General features: G+C 38.8%; 1 protein-coding gene across 1 annotated transcript in view; it reads left to right on the top strand.

The window, feature by feature from the left end:
- The window catches only part of astn2 (astrotactin 2), a 324,099-nt gene extending 302,056 nt beyond the window's left edge, over positions 1-22,043 (top strand). The window contains exons 21-24 of the mRNA XM_030785297.1: positions 2,387-2,528; positions 14,113-14,213; positions 14,800-14,983; positions 21,806-22,043. Of these exons, the coding sequence (XP_030641157.1) occupies positions 2,387-2,528; positions 14,113-14,213; positions 14,800-14,983; positions 21,806-22,043 (665 nt within the window). The remainder of the gene's footprint in view (positions 1-2,386; positions 2,529-14,112; positions 14,214-14,799; positions 14,984-21,805) is intronic.
- Positions 22,044-25,341: the final 3,298 nt, after the last annotated feature.

Below are 25,341 nucleotides of genomic sequence, written 5' to 3'. Positions count from 1 at the left end.
GGAGGCCCTCAGAGTGGGTAACGCCGAAGCGCTTAACACTCCCAGCACAATTAACGTCTAACATGAAACAGGTGGCCTGACTCTGAGCAGGCAGGGAGGGCGAAAAAAAAGCAAACAAACGAAACGTAACGTCAGATATGTTCCATAAATTCTCCCAGAGCCTCCCCGTGGTTCTCGGCCCAAGGCCACACATACGGGAAAATCATAACTGGAGAACTGTTTACACGTCTCTGCGGCCCGAGGACAGGCCCAGACCCGGTGAACATCAAAGGCAGAACCTTTCTGCCGAGACAATATGGCCCCTGTCAAAGCTCCATCCTCCATATGCAGCTCAATCCCTCCCCTTTAAGACCACCAACCTCCCCTCTCTCCCCCCACACCAGAAAGGTATGAGTATGTAAAGCTGTTTTACAGTCCTAAACAAATTCAAAGTACCAGGACACAGAGTCATATCAGAGCATAATGTTCTGTTTTGTTTTGTTTTTTTTCCCCAAGCGTACATTCCGCATTCACGTGCATCATTCAGGAAGGAATATTTGTACTCAAGCTCCTTTATTGTTTCTTTTCTAAATCTAAATATCAATAACCACAACACACAAATAATCAGAACTGGGATCATACCGGCATTTTTTTCCTCCAAATTTGAACATTTTATACAAAAATGTTTTTGTGTGTGTGTGCGTGTGTGTGTGTTTATGAAGCTTCTGTCAGCAGTATTGTGAGATTTCTAATTTTATTTCCCTTGAAAGCTTCTTTTCAGTCTGTCCAAAGAACAATGATTTCTGAAGTCCAATCTACACTGATTTAAAATGTGTTAAACATTTTGGATAAGATTTCATTCGACTGCAACGGAAATGCTTACGAGAAATGGCATGAAGTCGTGCCATTTCTCAACACACCACAAGAATTCATGACTAAGAAGCACCAGTTATTTAATTATGTTCTCCGCTAAAACAAGAATGCTTTTACGTCAATGTTTTTTAGCTGTTAGAGTCATGGCGGACTATTTGAATCTGGGCCATTCTACAAATCTACAAGCCAGCTCCAAGCTTTCTTTTCTGTAAATCTCTCCATTGCCTGCTATGAACTCCTTGGTCCGCAGCCTTAATTTTTCTTTACCTGTGACATGTGTGTGTGTCGAGTATGTTTACCGTACTTTTGCATTTTGTGCCAGCAAAACGTAGAACTCACATGAAATGCTATATTGTATAGATCATGAACGCTGCGGTTTTCTTGGAAATGAGAGGGAAAAGAAATGTGCATGAATTCAAGACGTTCCATTATTCAACATATTCAACACAGCATCTTGTGGTCAGATTTTGTGGTTTTTCATTCCTTTGTTTTCCATTTAATTAATGTCAAGTTTGTTAAAATACACAAGGTTCTGAGCCTGTTGTTCCCCTTGGATTTTAGAGACAGGGATTCTGGAGACCTTATAAAAAGACACTTTTGGCTTCAGCTCAGCAGAGTTGGTGGAATGTGAGCGGGAAGCGTCTCCTATACACAGACTGCTTTCTGGGAAAATGACTAAATCATTCATTTGTACAAAGACCCCCCCCCCCTCCCACCCCCCTGTTTTTCTCCCCGATTCCCTTATACAACCTTTCTTACCGTTCTCTTGTGCCATACAAACCTGACAGTCCCCAGGTTTATGCGTATGTTGGTACAAGTGTCGAAAACTGAGCCCGTGGTTCTTGAAGACAGTTTTTGGAAGAAAGTCGCTTTCATCCAGTACAGCCCCCCCTTTTTTTTCTTCTTAGGAACATCCCTCAGAGTGCTGGGAAACACCTTTTAATTGCTTTTAATACTTTCTGTATATCTATATAATTTTTTTTAAAAGTGATGATCCGTGCATTGACACAATTCACCAGGCTGAGTTTGACACAAACACGGTACAAACTTATTCATGTTCCATTTCAAGTCATGTGTAGTCATACTGCAATGTTTGTCAGCACAGAGAAACCCATCTATTGGTGAAATGTCACTTAAAGAACTATTTGGCCTTGTTATCAATGTTGAGTCTTGTTCATTGAATCAACGGCTGATTGATCACTTTTTTTGTTTACACGGTTTGTTTGGTTTTTTCAGGGACACAGAGAGAAACTATAGCAACAAGGAAATGTATTTTATTACTCTCTTGGTAACGACCAAAGAGAAAGCTCCTAGTCTGGTCAGAGGAGGTATAGTGTAGAATTCAATCAACGATAAAATAGTGAAGGCAAAAACCAATCCAGCTGTTCTCCGCACTCCCCCTATCTTGTTGTAGTGTCTTCAGTGTCATTTACCTGTCTGCCCCCAAATCCTGTACTCATCTTTCTTCAACAGAACATTTTCCCCTTCTAATGAGCCTTCTCTCTCTCTCTCTCTCTCTCTCTCTCTCTCTCAGGAGAAGTGTTAAGCCTGGTGGATGACCTGTTCTCAGGCTTGGGTTCGACCTGCGTGGTTGCCGGGAGACGGACTGGAGATCACCCTCACACCATCCTTTACTCCCTGCTTTTCAAGTGCCTGGAGCCAGACAGCCTTTATAAGTATGAATCCCATCTCTCTGACTGTGCCTTCACACAGACAGCATTCTACATTTCTCATTTTAGAGGGCCTACTGCTCATAGCTGTGGTTAGGATGGTAATGATGTCAGGACTGCCTTGGTTGCCAGATGTGGGTTGCATTCATTTCTACAACACTAACACTGACATGGACCGTACCAGAGCACATTTTAAAATGATGTTAAGGGCTACCGATTCTGAATACACTTAAATAGCGACGTCATGTATCCAGCAAATAGCCTAGCCTATTTTTCCACCTGCAAGCGCAAAGGTCTTTCGCAGAAAAGACCTTAAAGCAGAAAAGGCTGTGTGTCACTTAGAAGAGGTCCTGACCACTCCTGTTTTTGGGAAGTGGAAGGAAAATCTTTTCCAAAGAAAAGGTGTTTTGGAAGCTGTTTAGCAATGGAGCTAGACAATTACTCCCCTACCTTTAATTTGAGGGGCATTGTGTTCAGTTTGCTCAGATGTGTAAAGAGGCAGTGATCTCTGAGAAAATCTGCAATGGTCTTTGAGAAGATCTGCAACGATCTTTGATAGGACCAGTAGTGATCTTTGCTAAGATCTGAATGATGTTGAGAAAATCTGCAGAATTTTTGAAAGAATCCTCAGTGATTTTTGAAAGGATCTTCAACTACCTTGGAGAGGATCTGTAGTGATCTTTTTGAAGAAGCAGTCCCATATCTGAGAGGAAGTGCAAGCAAATGGAAAAGGTGAGAGCAGGTCACAGACACTGGGCAATATTCTACAATTCCATATGTAATGTGGGCCTGGCCAAACCATACAAGGCATCCAGTAGGCTACTGTTCAGACTGAAAGTAATTTGCATGAAGATGTTTAATGGAAAGCTGCTTTGAACGTCTGAATTCCGATATATCTAGTTTCTTTATTGTTGTTAATTTGCAGAACTTCTTTTGTTAATTTAGATATTTTCACCTGCAGGCAAAGTGCATTCACAAAGCTATAGATACATTGCTGAGAGACAAACACCCAAAGGCCTTAGCCATCTCCTCTTAAAGCATATCCTTCCCTCTCAAGTCAGAAAAGCAGTGGAGGATGATTCAACTCAAAGAAGTGAAAGAAATGAAGGCAAAGTGTGTGGAGAAGTGCTACCTGTGGATAGTTACTCAACACGTTACTCTACTGCCAAAAAAGTGTTTGCGCACACTAGTCCTGAAGACTGGATGTAACGGAACAAAAGGTCCTTCAGAGTCGAATGTGACCCTCTATCAGCCAGGGACAATCCCTCAATCTGATCAACCTTCTCTTTTTGTCATTTGCTCTTTTAAATGTACTTCCTTTCCAAACCCCAGAAGGATGAATCTTTATTTCTATAAATATATTTAAAAACTAATATAAAGCATGTAGCAAACATGCTTAATCCTTACTCTAATGGGCCACGGCATTTTTAGTAAAGGCAGATTTTATTTTTTTCTTTTTGCAAAATGTCACTTATTCTTCATAGCTTTTGAAATACATATCAGACATTTGTCGTTATCTGCTATATGTTCATTTGTTAGTTTGTTTTGTTTGTTTTTTCTTACAAATGAACTCACTCTGCACATAACTCTGGCATTGTGCTGACTCTATGAATACATCATTTTCAGTACATTGCAAGGGATGGGGAGCTTCTATATAGGACACTGCAAAATGGGATCATATAATGTCATGTAGCCTTTGGAGGAGAGAAGGTGGACTTACAGCCTGAGTAGAACATTCTCACTCACTCACTCGTTATCTAAGCCGCTTATCCTAATCAGGGTTGCGGGGGATGCTGGAGCCTGTCCCAGCATTCATTAGGCAAAAGGCAGGGAGACACCCTGGACAGGTCGCCAGTCCATCGCAGCGGAGTAGAACACTGTTTTAACGCAAATACCCCACGAGTCTCTGTGTGTGATGGCATTTGCATCTTAGTCATGCTGAGGATCGCAGGATGGTTTTTTTTTTTCTTCTCACACTACGATAAACAACATCTAAATCCTTTCTTTTTCTTTTTTTTTTTTAACACAAATTCAAATGTCATTAATATGTCTTGTTGAAAACTCAGTAAATGAACAGTAAATGTTCAGTAAATTGCAGGTTTTCAATTTTCCGTAACTTAACCGGCAGAAATCTGTGTTCAGTCACTGCGTGCATGGTATTGTTTTCAGTCTGTGTACAGCGTAAAAAAGATTTTCACATATGGACAGCTCAAGAAAGATTCTGTGTGGTGGTGTGTTGTCTGTCATCTGTCTGGATGACTATAGTACTGTTTACCCACACCATACAGCACTGGGCATCACGCTCCAGCTTTTTACCTTTGGACATGAGTTCAGTGTTACATCAGTGTTATAGTGAAAGCTCAAGTTCACAGTGGGAGAATGCTGTTTTATCCATGAAGTCCTGAATCATAAAAGTAAAGATACTGTTCAAGTTGCAGTAGAAAACAGCAACAGCGACCATCTGTTGTGTGACAGACCCAACAAAGACGTGTTTCCTGGCATCACTGTGCGTGTTCAGAGGAAGAAAACACATAACGTGTAATAAGCAGCTGTATGTGTCACCAGGTTACGGGTTATAAAAATTGAGTTGAGCATAAGAGTTCACTTGTGTTATTACTGAATACTTTCTAATTCATTTTTCAGTTTGCTCACCGGCTTTTTTTTTTTTTTTTTTTTGAAGAGACACAAAGCACAGAGTAGCCTACTGTTAAATTTGGAGAAAAAGAGAAAACAAACAAAACCAAGCAGAAATGGTTGGTTGTGTCAGACTCTTTCATTCACGTCCCTACGCAAGTGTGACTCCAAAAATATTTGCTCTGCAGAACTGTGCCACATCCTGTTCTGGGTGTCTTAATTCACAACGGACATTCTATTATTTGTTTGGAGTGGGGTTTTTTCTTCCATCGACGTTACAGCTGGCTCGCGTTAAAATAAGCACGTCGTGGAACGAACAGACTCAACAACCTTGAGTTCTGCAGTGGTGGATAACATGGTTGTGGTGAATTGAGAAGATGAGAGGAAAAGATGGGCCACTGTCTAAAAGGATGTAGACAGGGACCTGTCTGGATGGTCATGGTCTGTCGGAGGACTGTACATCCAACTTTCTCCTTGGCTATGTTCCCACAGTTTTCGGTGGTTGTTTGTCATAAATGCTACAATGAATTATTTAAGGGAAAAAAATTCATAGATTTATGGCAGCTACTGACAGTAATGTAACAGCTGTTTAGTGTCTTAAAAAAAAAATCAGTTTATTTAGTGTCATTAGTTTAGTGTCTAAAGAATGATGACAGGTCCACTTGGACTTTTATGTTGGTGCTATGAAAGTTATTCCGTACCACATGATACAGTCTGAATTCTAGTGAACCACAGCTAAACATTTATTAAGTGTTGGTATGAAGCAGTTTAAAAAAGTTATAACATGGGCTGTATGCTATGCATGGATTCATTTTGCTGTATTTCATTATACTGCTAATTACTGAGAACAAACTGCCATTTAAGGTGAAAACCAGTAACAAACCAACAAACAAACCACGAGTGTAGATGCTGCACATCTTTCTTGGGGAGAGACTAATGAGAGAGAAAGAGAGAGAGAGAGAGAGAGAGAGAGAGAGAGAGTAAATAGCTGACTCTTATGCCCAAACAAAGCTTTTTGTGTTGGTGTCAGTTTACCTCGGTAAGCGAAGCTTACTGAGTATCTTCGTGTGACTCTATAGATCATCGCAGTTTGATGCTTTTATGTTACACTCTCAACAGAGGAGCTTGGCAAGGATATAATTTAGCCTTTGGGGGGCTTTTACTTTGCCCCAGCCCTCTTGGGTCAAGACCACAAAATAAGGTCCATTTTTCACGACCACTCCATCCCTGCTGAATTTCACTTCTCGCTGTCCTTCTGTCCTCCCGACATCCTGAAATGAAATGAAAGGGGTTGAGTAAGAGGAGATAATGGAACATTCTGGAACACCGTGTGCTTTTTTTCTGAACTCTCGGCAGTTGTGTGTGTTTTTTTTTTTTATTGTAGCCGTGTTTTCACTCCCGTGTTTTTATTTCCTTTTTACTCCAATCTTTTGTAAGCAAGAGTGACTATTCATTAGGGCAGATCAGAAAGATGTGTACAGTTTCACTGAGCTTTTATTTAAGCTTTGAGCTGAGTTACGAGGATATTGTCAGAATGAATGGATCCCCACATATAACTGTTCTGGAAACATTAACAAATGAAAATGTTTAGTGTTAACAATGTTCCAGATCACTGAGCAACTGATCCTTAATTTTCACGTAATGATATACAACTAAACACAGAACACAGAGGAAGGAGACTGTTACAACGTCTCACATCAAAAAGATATTGTGAAATGGCTCTAAAAGGAAAAGAAAAAAAAAATCTTGCTTTTGAAACCCAGTTTACAGGAGAGCTTTGATTTAGATTGCTTTCACTTTCCGCAGGCGTTGCACAATTGAAAGGCCATGCCAAAGGAAACAGTGGTGAAACTTTGAGGCCTTTATAAACACTAAATGTCGAGTTGCAGAAAAACACATTGTACCAGTCTGCAGGAGTGTTATCAGCATTGAAGCCCCCCCCTCCACCCCCCCCCCCCCCCCCCCCAGGCTTGTCCCTTGATAAAACCCAATTTACGCAAAGCATTACGTCTGAGAGCAGCTCTCAGCCCCCCCCCCCCCCCCCCCGCCCTAAAAAACAGATAACAACTCCCTTGCCTCTTTGATTTGCAAACTTATTCTACATTTCTCTACATTGTTTGTCTGTCTCTGAACCTGTTTCAATGTAGCCACCACCTTACTATCGCTGCACTGTCAAAGAAATAGACTCTATGGAATGTGCGGTGTGTTTGGTACGTCTCTGGGCTTCCATCTTGTTAAAAAAAGAAGAAAAAAAATCAGTCAGAATATAACTTAATTGGGCAAGATATTATCGCCATTTTTTTTTTTTCAGTTATGCAATGACGTAAAAGTTTTGATAGGATTCTCTGTGCAACAGTACTTTCCTAGAAAGAGTCTAAAAAACAAAAAAACAACATCGCTAGTCAGTTAATGGAATGGTTAGATTAGTTTTAATTTTACACTAATCTGTTGACCATTCCACCTTAATTGATCTAACCTCCCACCTTGCATTTCTCAGGAGTCTGTATCGCAGGTTTACCACTTGGACAAGCAAAATCAATCTTAATGTGGAGACAGCGGTCAAAACACATTTGAATACCCTATCACGCTGACGGAATGCAGATGTTTATGTTTGCAGTCAGAGCGTGCGTCACATACGTCATAAAATTGACATTGTAAATGCGTTATAACTGTAAGGAATTTGGGTAAGATAAATACTACATCAATAATTTTTGTCTGAGGTGGGGCAAAAATAAAGCAAAACAAAACCAAAAAAAAAACAACCCAAAAACAGACAGTACCTTGAGCCTTCAGTGATTACCTGATTACCTGGTTCAAGGTTTTTTGCATATATGGAATTGCTCTGTTTTCCCTTCAAATGTAATTCAGCTTTTGCACTTGTTGATAGAACCCAGAAACCTAGGTGGCGTCTTACCAAAGTATTATGACTTGAAAGTTACTAGGAAGATTAAAAGAAGGAATATCCCAATGACGCTTAAGGAAAGCAATGGTTTTATTCATGTAATTGCTGATAAATGCGGGCTTTACTGGAAGTCCATGAAATGATCCAACACAAAACAGATTCCCAGTGAGAAGAGAATGAATTCAAGCCAATGACATAACAGAATACAATAGACTTATCTTATGTTTTGAGTTGTAAAGTATTGTTTATGTATAATTTTGTGTTAGAGGTCCAAGAGTGTGCTGATTTGTGAAAACAACAAATGCGTCTTTCATATCGTTGGCTTTCTCCCCAACAGCTACATCCTTAACTACAGGCAGACTGTTGTTCAAACAACACTGGTATCTCTGAATCTAGCTTCACACTGTCAGGACTGGAAAATAATTCAAATGGGGTAAAAAAAAAAAAAACTTTCTACAAGACCAAATGTCCACTTTCATGTTGCTTCAGACGTGTATCTGTGTATTCAAAGAACAGGAAAGATAGGAAGGAAAACTAAAGAGACCTGTCACATTTGTCCAATTTAATTTGTTCTGATCTGGTCTCTTGAAAATTTTTACCAGCCCAGAATTTGTCTTCATCTTATCAGACTTCGAATGGCTGACGTAAATCATCCATTTTTTCAGTCTTCATATTTTCATTTTATTTGCCTTCCATTTGACCCCAATCTTCGAGCAACTCAACCCGGTATCAAAGAAGTATCAAGCAACATCTACAACTTTGACCGGTCCATTGATAACTAGCTAGTATTCTTGAACACACAGAGCAACCAGAAAATGAGAGAAAAATGAACCAAATTGCTTAAAAAAACTTTCTTTTGACTGTGTCAGACATACTGATAAAGCATAAATGCAAATTTCATAGCACAACAGCAGATAAAACAATATCTACACCCATATCCCCGTTCCAAAACTGCATAACCTGTGACCCCACTCCTTGTCTTGATTCCTTACCTTTACTAAAAATGTGCTCTATGCAGACGTGGAGTTAAGAGGAGTTAAACTGTCTTGGTCATTCTAAAGATCAGTTCCAATAAAGAACATTAGAGGCCAGAACACAGTCACATTATTCTAAACCTCCTGACTCTCACTCTGTCTTTCCCGTTGGCTTCAGAAGTTGTCTCCTGAACACACTGCTGCAAAAGACTGCCATAACAGAGTCCTGCCACAGACATTCACTAAGCCCCCCCCCCAACTCCTCCACCCCTCACTCACTCACTCACATAGACCCCCCCCCGCCCCCCCGTTCCTCCCACTGAGCTGTTGTTACCTCAGAAAGCACTGCCTTGTGCTGAAAGACAAAAATCAAACACAGCAGCAAAAGGTGTAACTGGAGAATGGTGGAATGATGGACATCCAGAGCGCATGCATTAGAAGAACTGGGGGAAGATGAAGTACGTGTTTGTCAGATTGGCCGACCGTGTGTATACTGAGGTCTGAGTGAGGTTTGCCAGCATGTTACCCAGTGTTTTCACATTCCTGTTCTTAAGCCAGACACAGATCTGGCTTTGTTCTCTGGTGGTGATATTTCTCGCAACTGATTGTTCAAGTATCTCCACCCCCCCCCCCCCCCCCCCCACCCCCCCACCCCTTTACCACCAACCCCAGACTGTGAGTCTGTCCATTCTATTCACAATCAACCGAATAAATGACTGTTATTTTAATGAAAAAGCGAGGGGGTGTTTGTGTCTAAGAAATGACAGAAAGTGAGTGTGAGACACGTGTTGAGCAGGAAACATAAATTATACGTGTACAGTAAAACAGAGAGAGAGTTTGACAGTGAATGAAATGAAAGACTGGGAGCCAAATGAGAGAGGAGAGTCTGGTTTCATATAATTCAAACAATGCAATTGTTCAATGGATAACTTTATTTATGATGGGCACACTGTCAGTGGTGGTCTCTGGACAAGATCTGGCCTGATGTATTTTTGGAGGAAAGGGATTAGAATCTGGTTCTGATGCATTTACTATGTTTGGGGATAGGGATCTGGTTCTTTGTTATGTCTTCTTTGAGGTTCAGGATACAGATCTGGTCTGAGGTGTTTTTGTGAGGTTCAGATTACGGATCTGGTCTGAGGTGATTTTTGTGAAGTTCAGGAAAGAGGTCTGGTTCAGATGTCTTTTTGTGAGGTTCAAGACCGAGATCTGGTCTGATGTGTTTTTGTGAGGTTCAAGATAGAGATCTGGTCTGATGTGTTTTTGTGAGGTTCAAGATAGAGATCTGGTCTGAAGTGTTTTTGTGAGGTTCAAGATAGAGATTTGGTCTGAAGTGTTTTTGTGAGGTTCAGAATTTGGATCTGGCTCTGATGTGTTTGCGCGGTTAGGGACGGAGATCTGGCTGTGATATGTTTTTGTGAGGTTCAGGATTGTCTATTTGGAGGGAGGGCTGAGAGAGGAATGCCACAGATGAACAGTATGATCTGACAAACTATGCAGGAGATGTGTAAATAGGCTGCATTACAAAGAACACACAGTCTGTTGGTGGTATTGAAAAATGCTTTTCCCAAACAAAAGAAGACTGTAAAAAAAAATATTTCCCTAGGAATGAGGGAATGGTTTGAACTGTCTTGATGTTTTCTTGTTTCATACATGCAGTCATAAACAATATCCCATTTCCCATTTTCTTTTTTATTGTGATTTTTTTTTTCCTGAGGGGAAAAAGAACATGTTACATAACAGTACATACTAAGTAATAAGATAAAGGTTTCTTTTCAAAGGCGTTTCCTGTAAAAAGCAAAAATGACCCATCGAAATTAATTGCCCCCACCAGTTCTTTACCTAAATTCTGTGTCGTGAAGAGTGATATAAAACAGTGTCATAAAACTGTCAAAACCACTATCCTAACTACCACATCTCTGTTCAAATGACCATCAACTGTACATGAAATATGTTTCAATCCTAAAACCCCTGTTCTTTGTTCACCTCCACCATGTTTTGAACTCGAGCTCAATTCCAACCTATTTAAACGAGACTAATTCACTCCAATATACTACGCCTATTTAAAAGTGATAGGAAAACTCACAATAAATACCATATGCATGAATAACAAGTGCATTTCAGGGACATATTAAGCCTTTTATTACACTACATTAAGCAGAATAAAACATTACGTCATTACAGATATGAGCGAATATGTAATTAGTCTGTTTCATTACCCTACTTGAAAGACATAAAAGGAGCCTCTGTTACACATGAAGCAAATGTATCCAAATGATAACTCACACACACATGGCAGAGTGTGTCAGTGGTGTGCAAAGCAAAGTGCTCATAAATATGACTGCGTACAGAAAAATTAAAAAAAAAAAAAAAAAAAGCTTCTGGTTATGCGTAACCGATTATTAATTGTGACTTAGACATTGCACAGTATGTTCCTGCTGTTATTACAAAAGCATTTTATTATTTTCTTTTGTAAAAGAGGCTGGATGCAAGTGCAGATTAGTTGTCTTTTTATTTTCATTAAACATAACAAAAAGTCTTCAGAGAACTTATAAATAGCAGGTTCAGGAATTCAGACAGGCAGGAAAACCACCATGATGTAGGGTAAGCACCAAACAATTCCAGACAAAGAATAAAGGAAAAGGCATGGGTATAAATACAAGTCCAAATGAGGCAGAACTAATGAAAACAGGTAGAATCAGTGATTGATACTTACAAGGGGAACCGAGAGGATCAGGGGCTGACAATTCCCAGTACAAGTAATAGTTCCTGTTATTAGTGGTAGTAGCAGTAGCAGTAGTAGTACTACTAGTAGTAGTATAAACAAATAGGAATAGCTAAAATAAAAAAAAAAGCTAAAATAATTTAAAATTCATTACATTTGAAAAGAAAAACATACCATTCAGCTTTGGGAGATGGGAGATGGGAGATGGGAGATGGGAGATTGGAGATGGCTGCTGCTTCTGTGAAGGGGGTTGTGGGAGCTTCTGATTGGTCAGAAAATTCAAGAATAATGGAATGAAGACAACAGCAATTGGTCGAGCCAGTTACAGTGTACTAAGTGGAGGGCATGGTGGGAAAACAAAAAAAGAGCAATGTAACAAGAGGTTCAGACACACACACAAACATGGCAGCACAAATAAAACCACGCACCAGTACAACAATATGCTTGATTACATGTCATTTAATATCTTTGATGAATTAATTACAATCACAAAACATTGATATGTGGTTATTCATAGGAAACGCAACCAAGTTATATATATGCTGGGCAAGAATTTATGAAAAATATATGTACACTTAAAGTATAAGTACATGGTATGAAAATGTGACAGGCGGCTTATTGAGAGCAGCTCAACCCTGACTCACTCTTCATGAAAGAAAACTTTCATGAGGATAACTTCAGGGAACAGAAAATGATCTAATTTAGCAGCAAGGATTAGACCAACGGTTACACCAAAGATTAATGGCAACACGTAATTAACTATCATTCACAAATCATCATATTGGCATTCTGATACATACTTTTAGTATTGCGTCTTGATTAAACAATTAGCAGGGAAAATAAACTGGAGTAAAATAGTTTTGTTTGAGTGCTTCTCAGGTGATTTCTGTGGAATTAAATTTGACTGAGGTAAAGTAATGGTGCTTCCACCGAAATCACTGAATTTCTTAGCATTGCACTCATATTGTATGAATCTTCTCTGATGTGCTGGAACAACCTCCTCAGGTTATAACAAAGTGATCTTATCCAACAAACATAATGATGTACCGTACATAATGAAACACACGACAGAACTCTGTATGAAATGCATTGTGTATGGTATGTGTGTCATATTCTAGGACAGCTTCAACATCCTAGAACAAACAAAAACAAAAACAAACAAACAAACAAAAGGAGAAGATGAAGAAAGAAAAAGAAAGAAAAAACCCAACAAACTCACTGTGAAAGTTTTAATGTTAATAATCTTTACAGCTCCACCAAACAGCCATGGAACTCTATGTGACTCTAAATAAAATGCTTTCATTCTTACATGTTTGGACTAGCTTGGCTGGCTGACTGAGTCGCAGAGAGTTTCCAACTGAACTTGGAAAGAAAGCTGCCTATGTTGTTCTCCACTCCTCATTTAAGCGTGAGAGAAGGTTTTACTCTAAAAACTCATCTTTTTTTGGCCTAAATTTCTATATTCAGCTATTGCTCTATTAAATGATGGTTGAGCACAGGGGTCCTATTTTGGCCAATAAAACACTTCAGAACAATGTAGTCAACAGAACTGGCACCGTGAAGCCAAATGGGGGTTTTCTTGTCAGTTTCATTGCCATCTCTCCAACATCTGACATCATTTCCAGTATATTACTGTCTGTTTTCTCCTGGTTTATCCCAGCTGCTGTAGAGTTCCGATGCTGTTTTTTTGTTGGGTGGTCCAAGGGAAAACACTGGAGCCACAGTTTTAATTTTGTGTGTGTGTATGTGTGTGTAAGTGTGTGCTGAGAGGAACTCCGTCATTAGAGGAAGAGGGCGTCACATTGAAGCAGCTATTAGTCTTAATGGCTTCAATTTCTTGGACACGGGGGGGGGTACCAGGGTAATTTCCAAAATAACTGTAACAGGATCCCCTGGAATACTTTCTGCTCATCTGTTGTGGTTTATGATCTTTTTTTTTTTTTTTTTGAGATGGGGTTTCACAGCTGTCAACAGTAGCTTGCTGAAAAAAAGTAGGGAGTAGGCGCACTTTCAGGTGGAAAAGCTGAATAAGGAGGATGCAGAGATTGCTGAATTGGGCAACCTAATCAAAAGCTGTACTATGGGAGAAGAGGTCACATATTTGAACATGTTCAGGAAAAGGCCAAATGGTTCATCACTTAGATACTGTATGATACTGTCACACTCAAAATGAAAAGACCATTTATGGCCTCTTCTTCTGTCAACACTTGCTTCCGCTATTCATTCCATTGTTAATCTGTCCTACGCGCACACACTCTCTCTCCCTATCTCTCTCTTCCCATCTCTGTATTTCATGTTGTCTGAATTTATAAACACTAAATTCCGCCCCCCTCTCTCTCTGTGTCCCTGGTCCAGGTTTAGTCTCAATGCCATGGACAGCCGTGGGAGCCGCTCCGAGGCCAGCTACGTCACAGTGCGCACCTCCTGTCCAATGGTGGATGACAGCAAAGCAGAAGGTACATCCCCTCTCTCTCTCTCTCTCTCTCTCTCTCTCTCTCCCTGTCCTGTTTTTCTCCTCTCACCCTCCCTCTACAGCTCTACCCTCACCAGTGTTGTCATGTGACTCAGACACAAGAGGTATGATTGTTTTGACATGTTAAACAACCATGAGCTCAACTAACCTTTAATCTTCACTCTTGAAATTTTTCACTGCTTGGCTTAGATTACAAGTTCATAGTTAACAAATGACATGACATTTGCTTTCACAATCTGTTGTGTTGTGAGGCCTGGGATAGAGTGACTTCTCCAGCCTCAGTACTGCCAATTATTGTCAAAATCTTACAACAGATGTTAATCTTCAAATCTTTTGACCAATCAGTTTTGACACACAACAACTCGCTTGGGCAAATGACCACTCAACCATCCTGTCTGGTTCTCAGGAGAGGATGACTGGTCTTGTTTCTTTGTTTTTGACGAAGATGACGGCGAGTTCATTGGTTAGCACCAATCTCAACACTGCTACCCCTCGTATCAGGGTTTTTCTCTCTCTCTCTCTCTCTCTCTCTCTCTCTCTCTCTCTCTCTCTCTCTCTCTCTCAAACAGAAATTGCTGACAAGGTGTATAACCTGTATAATGGCTACACCAGCGGGAAAGAGCAGCAGACAGCCTATAACACCTTGATGGAGATTACACCACCTCTACTCTACAGGGTGCAACATCACTACAATTCGCACTATGAGAAGTTTGGTGATTTTGTTTGGCGGAGTGAGGATGAACTTGGGCCTAGGTAAGACAGCAAACACTGGAGATTGATGAAACTCTCTTTTCTGTGCTGTGAAATTGAGTAACATCAGCTCCTCTTAAAAAAGAGAATCAGGCTGTAATATTATGGTCTTCGTAATATGCAAAGACCAGGTATTCTTTTCAACTGGTGATAATACAGTGAAAATTAAATTAACACAAATCTTTCATGGGAAAGATACACATTTATTTGTTGAGAACAAAGTGCTCTAATAACCACAGATTCTATTGGCAAGTTGACTTGGCACATTAAAAAAAAAAAAGGTTTGACAATATCTTACTGACGAAAAACACACATGAAAATTTAGAACAAAATCTGCATAAAATCTTAACAGGACAAGGTGTGAAGGAAAGACTCTAGGTATTCCTCTCAAAAAGGAAACATTTAAATTGAAACATTATCAAACCCATTAACCCTATAATATATTATATATGATATGATAATATAACCTATAAATGCTAGACATTTCTGCTTGTAAATCTTTGGACATGAAATGGAAGCTCTCACTATTTGACATGTGTCCTAATTATAACCCTTTAACTGTCAATGACTGGTATTCTCAAACAGTTTTTCCATCAAATATTTCTTTACCAGCAATAACAGTCATTGTCTGCTGTGACTGAAAATGCATATAAAACTACACGCTTTTAAATTCTTAAAATGTTGAATGGATTAAAAAAAGAAGGGGGGGGGTGAAGCAGATCTTTTTTTTTTTTTTTAACTTTTGGTCTTTAAAGACAGGTGTAAAGCTACTTTCACTTCACTTGGTCATTCTGTGAAAATCATTGATTAAACAACAACAATACAAAAAGGGTAAATATTTGTCCACTGAGGTAACGCATCACAACTGTTGCACTGACCTAAATACCAACAGGTGTCTGTTTCCCCTTTAAAAAAACAGAGTTATGGTGTGTAGGGATACAGCTGATAAAATGTGTCAGTGGAATGTTACTGTGTCAACATTCTTAAAAGCATTACGTTTTCACATAAGCCAACTGCATAAGCCACATTACCTACTTAACTATCACCAATACATCACCTCTATGCTCCAAGTAAATGATCGTCGGTGAAAGTTTTACATTAACCGTGTGAGGCTACTGTAATAATAACAATTTGAGGATGGCCAGATGCATTACGCCTCACCTAGCAACAGTCATTGTTTTGTATTTATGTTTAATGAAGGCTTATTACGTAGACTGACCTTAGCTAAGACCAGGCATGTATCCAACTGGTCCGACCATAGACCAGTTTATTTCACAATGTATTCTTACACATGACAAGTGTCACTATGCACTACTGAAGCAGAATGGCTACAGAAGTTCTCTTGGTATTTGAGTCTTATCAGTTTCACACCTGTTTACAAAGCAGAAATCACTGATTTTTAGGACAAGAACTTTCCAAGTTCAGAGCCATGGAGAACCTGATCCAGTGCTATACATTTACAGACACCACAAATCTACCGCAGTGACTTACTCACTCTCTCTCTTTCTCTCTCTCTCTCTCTCTCTCTCTCTCTCTCTCTTTCTCTCTCTCTCTCTCTCTCTCTCTCTCTCTCTCTCTCTCTCTCGTTCATTACAGATATAAACCTTCTGGCCACCCATCTCAACTGAATTAATATTTCCCTCTTTTTTCTTGCCCACTTCTTCTCTCACTCTTTTCTCTCTGTCCATCTCCTTCATACCCATAAACACCACGGTCAGCAGTAACTTTGGCCTGACAAATGTTGGTTTAGGCTGTCACTGCAAATCCAGGTCTATAAAACCAATCACGACAAGGCTTGTTCCAGCGGAGTGCCATTGAATCAGAACATAAATTCAATAAAGAAGAAAAAAATCCAGTTGGTGTTGCAGTATATTTTTCATTTCTGTTTATTCAAACCCCATCTGTGTGTTTATGTTTCCTTTTAATTTACTTTTTCTTAAATTCATATTTCGTGCGTAGAAAACTGTCTGCTGGACTGCACAGACCAGATCCAGGTCAACAAATTACAGTTTTGTTATTCCAACGGTCTGTGCAGGGAGCCAACGACTTACCAGCTTGCAAATGTGGGCAAAGCAAAGTTGGCATATCTGAAGTGGTGTGGAATAGTGCAGAACCACACTGTAGTACATGTGTGGGACAGCCATTCAAAAAATTAGCTTCTCTAGTTACCAAGGCACCTAGTAAATTCACACACACACACACACACACACACACACACACACACATATGTACACATACGTACACGTACATGCACAAATAGATAGATAGATAGACAGATAGATAGATAAATAGATTTTTTTAATGGAATGACAATTTGACTTTAATTATTAGAAAGAAAGAAAGAAAGAAAGAAAGAAAGAAAGAAAGAAAGAAAGAAAGAAAGAAAGAAAGAAAGAAAACAGAAAAAACAATTGTATTCATTTATTCCATGCTTTTTGGGGGTTTTTTTTTGGAATGAAATTTTAAAATAGATTCTTCAGATTAGCATTTAATCCAACTAACCACACAATAACAGCATAATCGCTATGAGACAGACACAACTGATACTTACAAAATCAGTCTAGCAACTGAGGGGGGTAGACCTCAAAGGTGAATGTCAAACAGAATCTGAATATGTTTACAAGGAGCCAATCCTGGCAGCATAGAAAATGACAGTGGTACTTTCTGCAGTTGGCAGGAACTTTAAGTGTTCACATTTTGGCAGCATAACATTAAATTGTAGAGTATAAATTCTGAGGTATCTTAGTAGTGTTATTGTCATGTCCTACCACAGACATCTTCTGAAACCAGCTGACATTGAAACTGGAGGTTTTTTTTTTTTTTTCCTTCCAATGCCAACTATTTTGTTATTGAGAATTCTTTGTCATGCACTTCTCATCCCAATGAATGGATCAAATTCATTTGTCCAACATAACCATGCAATTCCACTGCTCTGTCTCATGTTACATCTCAAAAGTCAAACTCTAAATCCAAGCCAAGCTAAATATTGTATTTGTCAGCGCAGTAGCACCACAGAACCCTCCACTGTGGTTCCTTCATACCGTAATAAAGATTTGTCCTTTTTGTTTTCTTTTATGTAGTCCTGACCACCCACATGTTTTGTTTGTTTGTTTGTTTGTTTTGTTTTGTCTTTTCTTATGAAAGGGTCATTTCAGTGTCTGAAAAAGAGCCTTGAAAATGTGAGAGATGTGGTTTTAGCCGTTTTTTTTTTTTTTTTTATGTTCAGGATGATGACAGTATCTGATTTGAAACCTCGACGTAGTAGTGTGTTTTTCCCACCTCCCTTTGCCTAGAGGAGACCTTTGGGGGCTTTAAATCACATAATAAATTTGGGGTAAAATTTCTCTTAAAGAGGGTTTTTCTTTTTTCTTTTTTTTTTTTTTTTAAGTTCTGCTTGCTGTTGTAACGATTTGAGAAGGACCAGAATGGGAAGTCCAGTAGAAGGCATTTGGATGAAATGCAGAAGTGTAATTTATGGCTTTGGATTGGCAGGGCTCAGTAGAACTGAGCTAATTTATGGCCGGACTCTAACGATGGTGCCTTTTAAAAGGTATCAGTGTGGCCAAATGCAAAGCTATTTCACGGGCCCGTTGAGAAGGCAGAATCACTTACGCGCAAGTTCCACGCTACTGTGGTTTGTCCATGCTCACTAGCCTGCTAACACCGATAAACTGATATAGTTAATGTCCAAAAAAACAGGGAATGAATTTGAACATTAAAACACTGACTTTGTTGTTGTTAAAGAATTCATTTTAGCACTGAGTGGGAATGATATAGAGCTATGTTATTTTGAGAGAACAGCTGGTTTGGACAATATAGTTAAAAGTTTAATGATTTTCTTCTTTTGCGATTAGTTCCGTAAAATGGATAGAGGAGTATTTAGTGGCACAACAGTGCATAAAATGAAGAGGTAGATAGGCATTTTGTGTCTCGTATTAGAAACAGGGCAAAAATTGGTTTGTAATTTCTACATATTTTGTCGATGACCAAACTCTGAATCCTCAGAGAGCATATCAGTGTCCAGAAACATTCAGTCCGCTGGGAAAATTTGTGGAGCTAGAGGGTAACATGCCAAAATCAGCTAGTGACTTACAACTTTAACATTTAAAGCTGAACAATTGTGGATAGCAGTGAGAAATGTTTATGCCTTTTTTTTTTTTCACACAGACCAGAATCAGCAGATCTATTGAAATGTTACATGCAAAGAGTAGATAGCAGGGAACAAATGAAATTACACACTTTTTGTCCTTTATTGTCCAGTCATAACAGGACCCTGCACACCAGCCCATCAGTCCACAGAGTCTTACACTACATGCACTCTTCAATAACTCGTTACTAAAACTTTGTATATTTTCACATGCAAGTTACTGCTGTAACAGGTTCAGGGCCAAGCTCCTTTCCATGCCAAACCATAGACCAGTGCTGAGAGCTCACACTCATAGCCTCTCTTAACATCTAAATGTCAGTTCTGCTAAGCATTGTTATGAAACACTGTAAATTTACATAATGAAGCTCTATAATGAAGAAGTGCTGTACAGTGAGATTTTTTTTTTTTTCCTAACGCAATAGTTCTGTGTTTTCAGGCAAAACTCTGAGAGGAATCGTGTGTATAGTACCTTCTGCTGGCCCCAGACATAGCCCTGTTTGGCTGAGTCCATCTGTAGCCTGCCAATGCAAACCCTCCATGGATGTTTGTGTAATCAAATCTTCTCATAGACTGTAACGGGGGGTGGGGGGGGTGGAGGAAGGAGAGAAATGACCACCAATTACTACATATTCCCCACTTTGTAAAACATTAAGGTAGTGAGTGGTTTAAAAAAAAATCCAGAGAAAGTTCTGGAAAATAAATAAATATGTACATGAATAAATTCCTGTTATAACATGTCATGTGGAGGTGTAGATCTTACAGGGTTTTTTTTGCCTGTAATGTTTGATATTAAACATTTGATATTAAACATTCAACTCCATTACAGCTAATTTTAGAGGAAAAGTCTTTATTTAGGGGATTGTTATTTAAAGAAAATTTAACATTTTCTTCATGGTTGGCCTATTACCAAGTACTGGGGAGTATTTCTGCTTCATGACTGGCCGCTTATCAAAAAATCCGCTCTGTGATTGGCCACTTACCAAAAACACTGCTCAGCAATTGGCCAATTACCAGAAGGATTTTGGATTTAGGGTTTTGGGACAGCAGTCAAAATTATGTCCTCAAAAACAGTTTCCACAACTCGGTAATAAAACAGTTCCTCAGATCTTTTAAGTACTAATATTATTATTATTATTATTATTATTATTATTATTATTATTATTATTATTATTAATAGTGATGAAGTGAGTGCGCAGGCTAGTTGAGTCAGTCATATGCAAGGTTGGCCAGTAAAGATAAAATAATAAGCAGATAGAAAGCGAGGACGTTTCTGATGCGTATCTTAGTCATTGCCGGCTTTTCCTTTATGGGTATAGGACTATGCTTCATGTTGGCAATATCTCAGATGAGTGAGGGATCAGACAGTTGAAGATGGAGAAAATCAGTAGGTTCTTGCTTTCACATTGTAACGATCAATACACATAGACATTTGTTATCACGACATATTCACAACACTAGCGCGACATACACTTGTTTCTGTGGCTGGACTTTTGTCCAGGTAAATGGATGAATGCATTTGGAAATTTCTCATTTTACAGTTCCAGGACATGTGCTTAGATAGAGAGTTGAAGCTTCCTCAATTCTGTTGGTCCCACTTTGAAATGTCTGTCCATGTGCAGCAAGTTTCCTCAGAAAAGACTTAATACAAGGATTAATACAAGTAGCATTCATGAGATCTGTTTAATAATTCCCAATGTTAATTTAGTTCAAATCCAAGAATATCAGGCCATTTTCCACTGTGCTGCCACTCCTGAACCATGAAAAAAACCTCCCAAAAAACATGGAAACAATGGCAACATTATGAGCCGCATCACCAAGAAGGGGCAATTGAGCATCACATCTGTTATCACTAACAGATATAATATTTGTAATTTATATTTATAATAGTATTATTATTATTATTTATTACTTATTATTAAATAATTATTATTTATTATTTATAATACTATTTATAATATTTGATTTTTGTATCATATAACTGGTGTTTAACAGCACTGGTAAATGTCACAGCTGTTCAGAGATGCTGTAAAAGTCACTAGTGTTTTCATACTGATTGATCTACATCACCAGTCCAGAGATCACACTTTATTGTATTAAATTTTACTCTATTTCATAATAAAGGGGTGACCACTGAACAACTGAAAACAAAGCTTGTAATATATGTTTCGAATCTGCTCAATAGGTCTGTAGATCAGAGGAAATGTATAACATGATTTTGCTTCTGCCGCGTGGCCTCATATGATCCCTGTTTTTTTTTTTTCTTCTTTCTCTTTGAGCCAATGCTGGTAACCTTAGCGAGTGTCACCGGGAGAGGACTGTGGAAGTAATCAAATTCTGACAGGATTTCATTTCTGTTTCGCTCCCGGTTTGACTCATTTTTCTACCTGTAAACGTTTTCTACCTGTAAACTTTCTTTTCTTTTTCCTTTCTTTCTCTTTGATCCAATGCTGGTAACCTTAGCGAGTGTCACCAAGAGAGGACTGTGGAAGTAATCAAATTCTGACAGGATTTCATTTCCGTCCCACTCCCGTTTTTCTACCTGTAAACTTTTATTAGCTCAGGTTTGGAGGGCTTTTCACAGATGGTCATTGGTGGTAATGATGATGGCTGTTATTGATATGGCCTTTTTTATTTGTTTGTTTATTTGTTTATTTGTTTGTTTGTTTGTTGGATTATAGGAAAGCTCACCTGATCCTGCGGCGAGTGGAGCGCATTAGCCACCTTTGCCGATCCTTGTTGCACAGCGGCTACATCCAGAGCCGGACAGAGAGTGTTCCTTACGTCGCCTGCCGCGGCGAGGATGGTAACCCACCCGGCAGCGTTTGGCACAGATCTTTGCACGAGATTCGACTGGCTTGTACAGAGAAACTCCTGTCCGTGCAGCGTAACATATACGGCAAGTCCAAACTGCGATGAGAGGATTACGCCAAGGACTCGGTTTGGTCTCAGCTACCTGCTACCAGTTTTCTCTCTTAATCAGCTGCAAGACTGAATGTGTTTGGGAACAGAGGACTGTTTCTTTCTTTCTTTCTCACTTTCTTTCTTTTCTTTCTTTCTATCTTTCTTTTTTCTTGTTTTGAATTTTTACTGGGACCTCCTTTTTGCTTGAGCAGAACTCACATTTGATCTATTTTCTTTTTTTTTTCTTCTTCTTTTTTTTTTTTTTTGTGAAGACTTCAGCTAAGCAAGGAGGTGCAAATAAAGCATGTTAAATGTGACTCCTCAGGAGTACTGGTGAAAATATTCAAAAGAAAAAAAAAAGAAAAAGAAAAAAAAAAAAAGAAACTCAAACTGAATGTAAGGCTTGGACATCCCATGGTGCTTTAGATGTTTAAGTTCCAAAATCTTTCTGATAAAAACCCAGAAGGGAAAAAAAACTGTTTGGGGCACAATAATATAATTATATCCAGTATTTATAGAAATATACAGTTCAGGTGGGTATTTTCAGTGCAGCCAGTGCAAAGGTGACAGCGATGCCAACATGCAATTTTTGACTGCAGTATACTTTTTGAGGCATACGGTATGCTAATTCTTTCATTAAACATTTGGCTGTTTTGACCATCTGATTTGTGTTCTACACACAAGTCCCTGCCCTGGACAGAACCCCTTTCAACTTCACAACACATTTGATTTACCTTACCATGCACCCCCTCCTTCCCCCTTCAACAAAAAAAGCCATGTTTTATACCTTAATAAATCCTATTCTACACTAAAACCATTTGTGTACCCGGCACACACAGTACTGCTTGAAATGAAATCCTCTGCTCTTTTTTTCCATTTTGAAATTCATTGAGCATATCAGCATGAAATCTCTTCCTGTTTTTCTGTATTAATGGTGGGTTGCACTCTAGCCATCTTTCAGTTTCATTCCTAAGACCACTGCTGTAAGACTCTACTTCAGCTACTGTGTGAAAGCAGAACAACTGAAGAGGAGCGTCAAGGACGTAACATAGTGATTGGGAAAACATTTCTTTATTTCTTTATTTATTGTAATACCTCCACCACAGCTAGAGGCACTGTAAGTCAACGTAGTTTTGAGCGCAATTTTTAGGTTAGAGTTTCAGAAACTGAGTATTTTTGCTGATATAAAAAAGTTAAAAACATGAAAATGAGTACAGTGTATCTAAAAACTATCTGGAGGTACTGACTTTAATGCCCAGATAAATCTTGTAAAGGGTCTTGAAGTGAAAAAAAAGATGATTTCCCCCTTTAAGGTCTATTTACTCTTAAGGCCATGGACGTTTATAAGAAATAAATTTGCCTCAATTCATTCTTTATAAGAACATTTATTTTAAGTTATAATGATTGTGATAATAAATTATAATACTTGTAGATAAAATTGTAAATACATTATGTACCAGGTGGCTTTGACTGATATTCTTTTTTTTTTTTTTTTTGAAAAAGTATGGAATATTAAATATGTATATTGAAACCTAAGACTTTTCTCATTTCATTTGCCTGAACCTAACTTACTAAAGTGCTGATGTGTTGACATAACTTGCAAATGCATAACTACCCGTCATTTTCTATTTCAGAGAATAATTCTAAAGCCAGTCACTCACCCATCACATGGGAGACCTGAAGTTGCATTTCAGAAATTAAGAAACTTGTCTAATATTCTACTAATCCACAAGTTTATCACAGTTAGCACTGCTAGCCTGCTACGTAATCTGAAATGCACCTCATCATAAGGTTTACAGTCATTTATACCAATGTAGATGAGTAATAGTGATACACACACTGCAACAAGGAGGGACTGTATAAATTCTGTATAAGCTCTAATTTCAGTCATGCATGATGGAACTGTTCTGATAGTCTGACAAAAGATGATATAGGTGACTCATTCCAAAAAATGACTAGTGTGCTATAATTAATGTGTGCTATAATTAATGTAGTATTGGGTGAAGAAAAAAAAAGCAAATGGCATTTTTTTATAGTCACTTTACCAGTGTTTTATTTAGGCACAATACATGACAGAAATAAACATTTTATTCATCTTCATTAAGCATTATAATTAATCTACCAAAAACATGATGCATCAGTTTTGAAATTTGCAATGAACCAGAGCACCAAAAAAAGTATAAATGTGACAGTGGAGGGGGAAAAGAAAAAAAACAAAGGGTGGAAGTCAGGTTATGTGCCAGAAAAAGTGCTTTTTTTGTCTACGGAAATGACCAGAATGAAGCCCATCTCTTAAACCCAGTGCTTTTGGATACTGCTACAGTGTCAAATGAGAGACACCCCAGGAGAAAGAGTAAGAGTCAAAGGTAGCCGAATTTAGCTGCTTTTTTTTTGTTTGTTTGTTTGTTTTGTTTTGTTTTGTTTTGTTTCTATAAATTCTGACCCATACATTTCTTAGGCGAGCCATTACATTTATGGTGTCTTGCACATATGCTGGCTGGCTGTTTAAACTTGAGAAAATATGTTAGGGAATTTCTTTTCCTTTTTTTATTTATTTAATTCTTTTTTCCCGAAACCTTTTTAATGGAAAAAAAGACAAGGCATGGTCACATGCAGAGTATTCATAGTTTTGACAGTTTGCGTGAATATTTAACAGATGGCATCTATCAACACAGCCCTCGCATATTTGAATGTGCACTGAATGCCACAAATCTTTTTCCAAACTTTTCTTTCAAAACACAGCTATGTTAATTTATATATCACGATTTGTATGTAGATCGTGAAAAAAAATCTCATTTATATCTAATAAACCAGTCAAAAGAAGGGCTTTGGCATTGACAGAAATGCAAGTTTTGTGTCTGCTGGGGCACTAAGCAGGGGGGTGACTTATGGGGACAGCTGACACTGGCAGGACTGTATGGAGCGGGGAAACCCCATGGGCACTGCTACTCTGGCATAGAAAGATTTTTCTTTTTTTTTTTTTGCTCTCTGCTGACAGGCCTGTGGCTAGTCAGTCAGACTTGAGGTCTACTGTGTGTATGTATTTTGACACCTGGACAAACACCTTGTCTGGCCAATAACAGCAACTTTCTCCTCTTCCCACCTGTTCCATGCTCTCCCCCTACTCCACTCCACAAACCCTCATCCTGAAGCCCCTCTCTGTACTAACACCCACTGGTCACTCTCTCTCTCTCTCTCTCTCTCTCTCTTTCAGGTCCTTCATGTGTGTGAACACAAACTCAGCCAAGAGGAGAACCGTCCGCACCTTTCATTTATGATAAATCATATTCCATATGTGTTTGTTTCCGTAAAA

This window comes from Chanos chanos, chromosome 9 (genome assembly GCF_902362185.1).
Source record: "Chanos chanos chromosome 9, fChaCha1.1, whole genome shotgun sequence".
Taxonomy (NCBI): Eukaryota; Metazoa; Chordata; class Actinopteri; order Gonorynchiformes; family Chanidae; genus Chanos; species Chanos chanos.
This window is presented reverse-complemented; position numbering and strand designations above follow the sequence as displayed.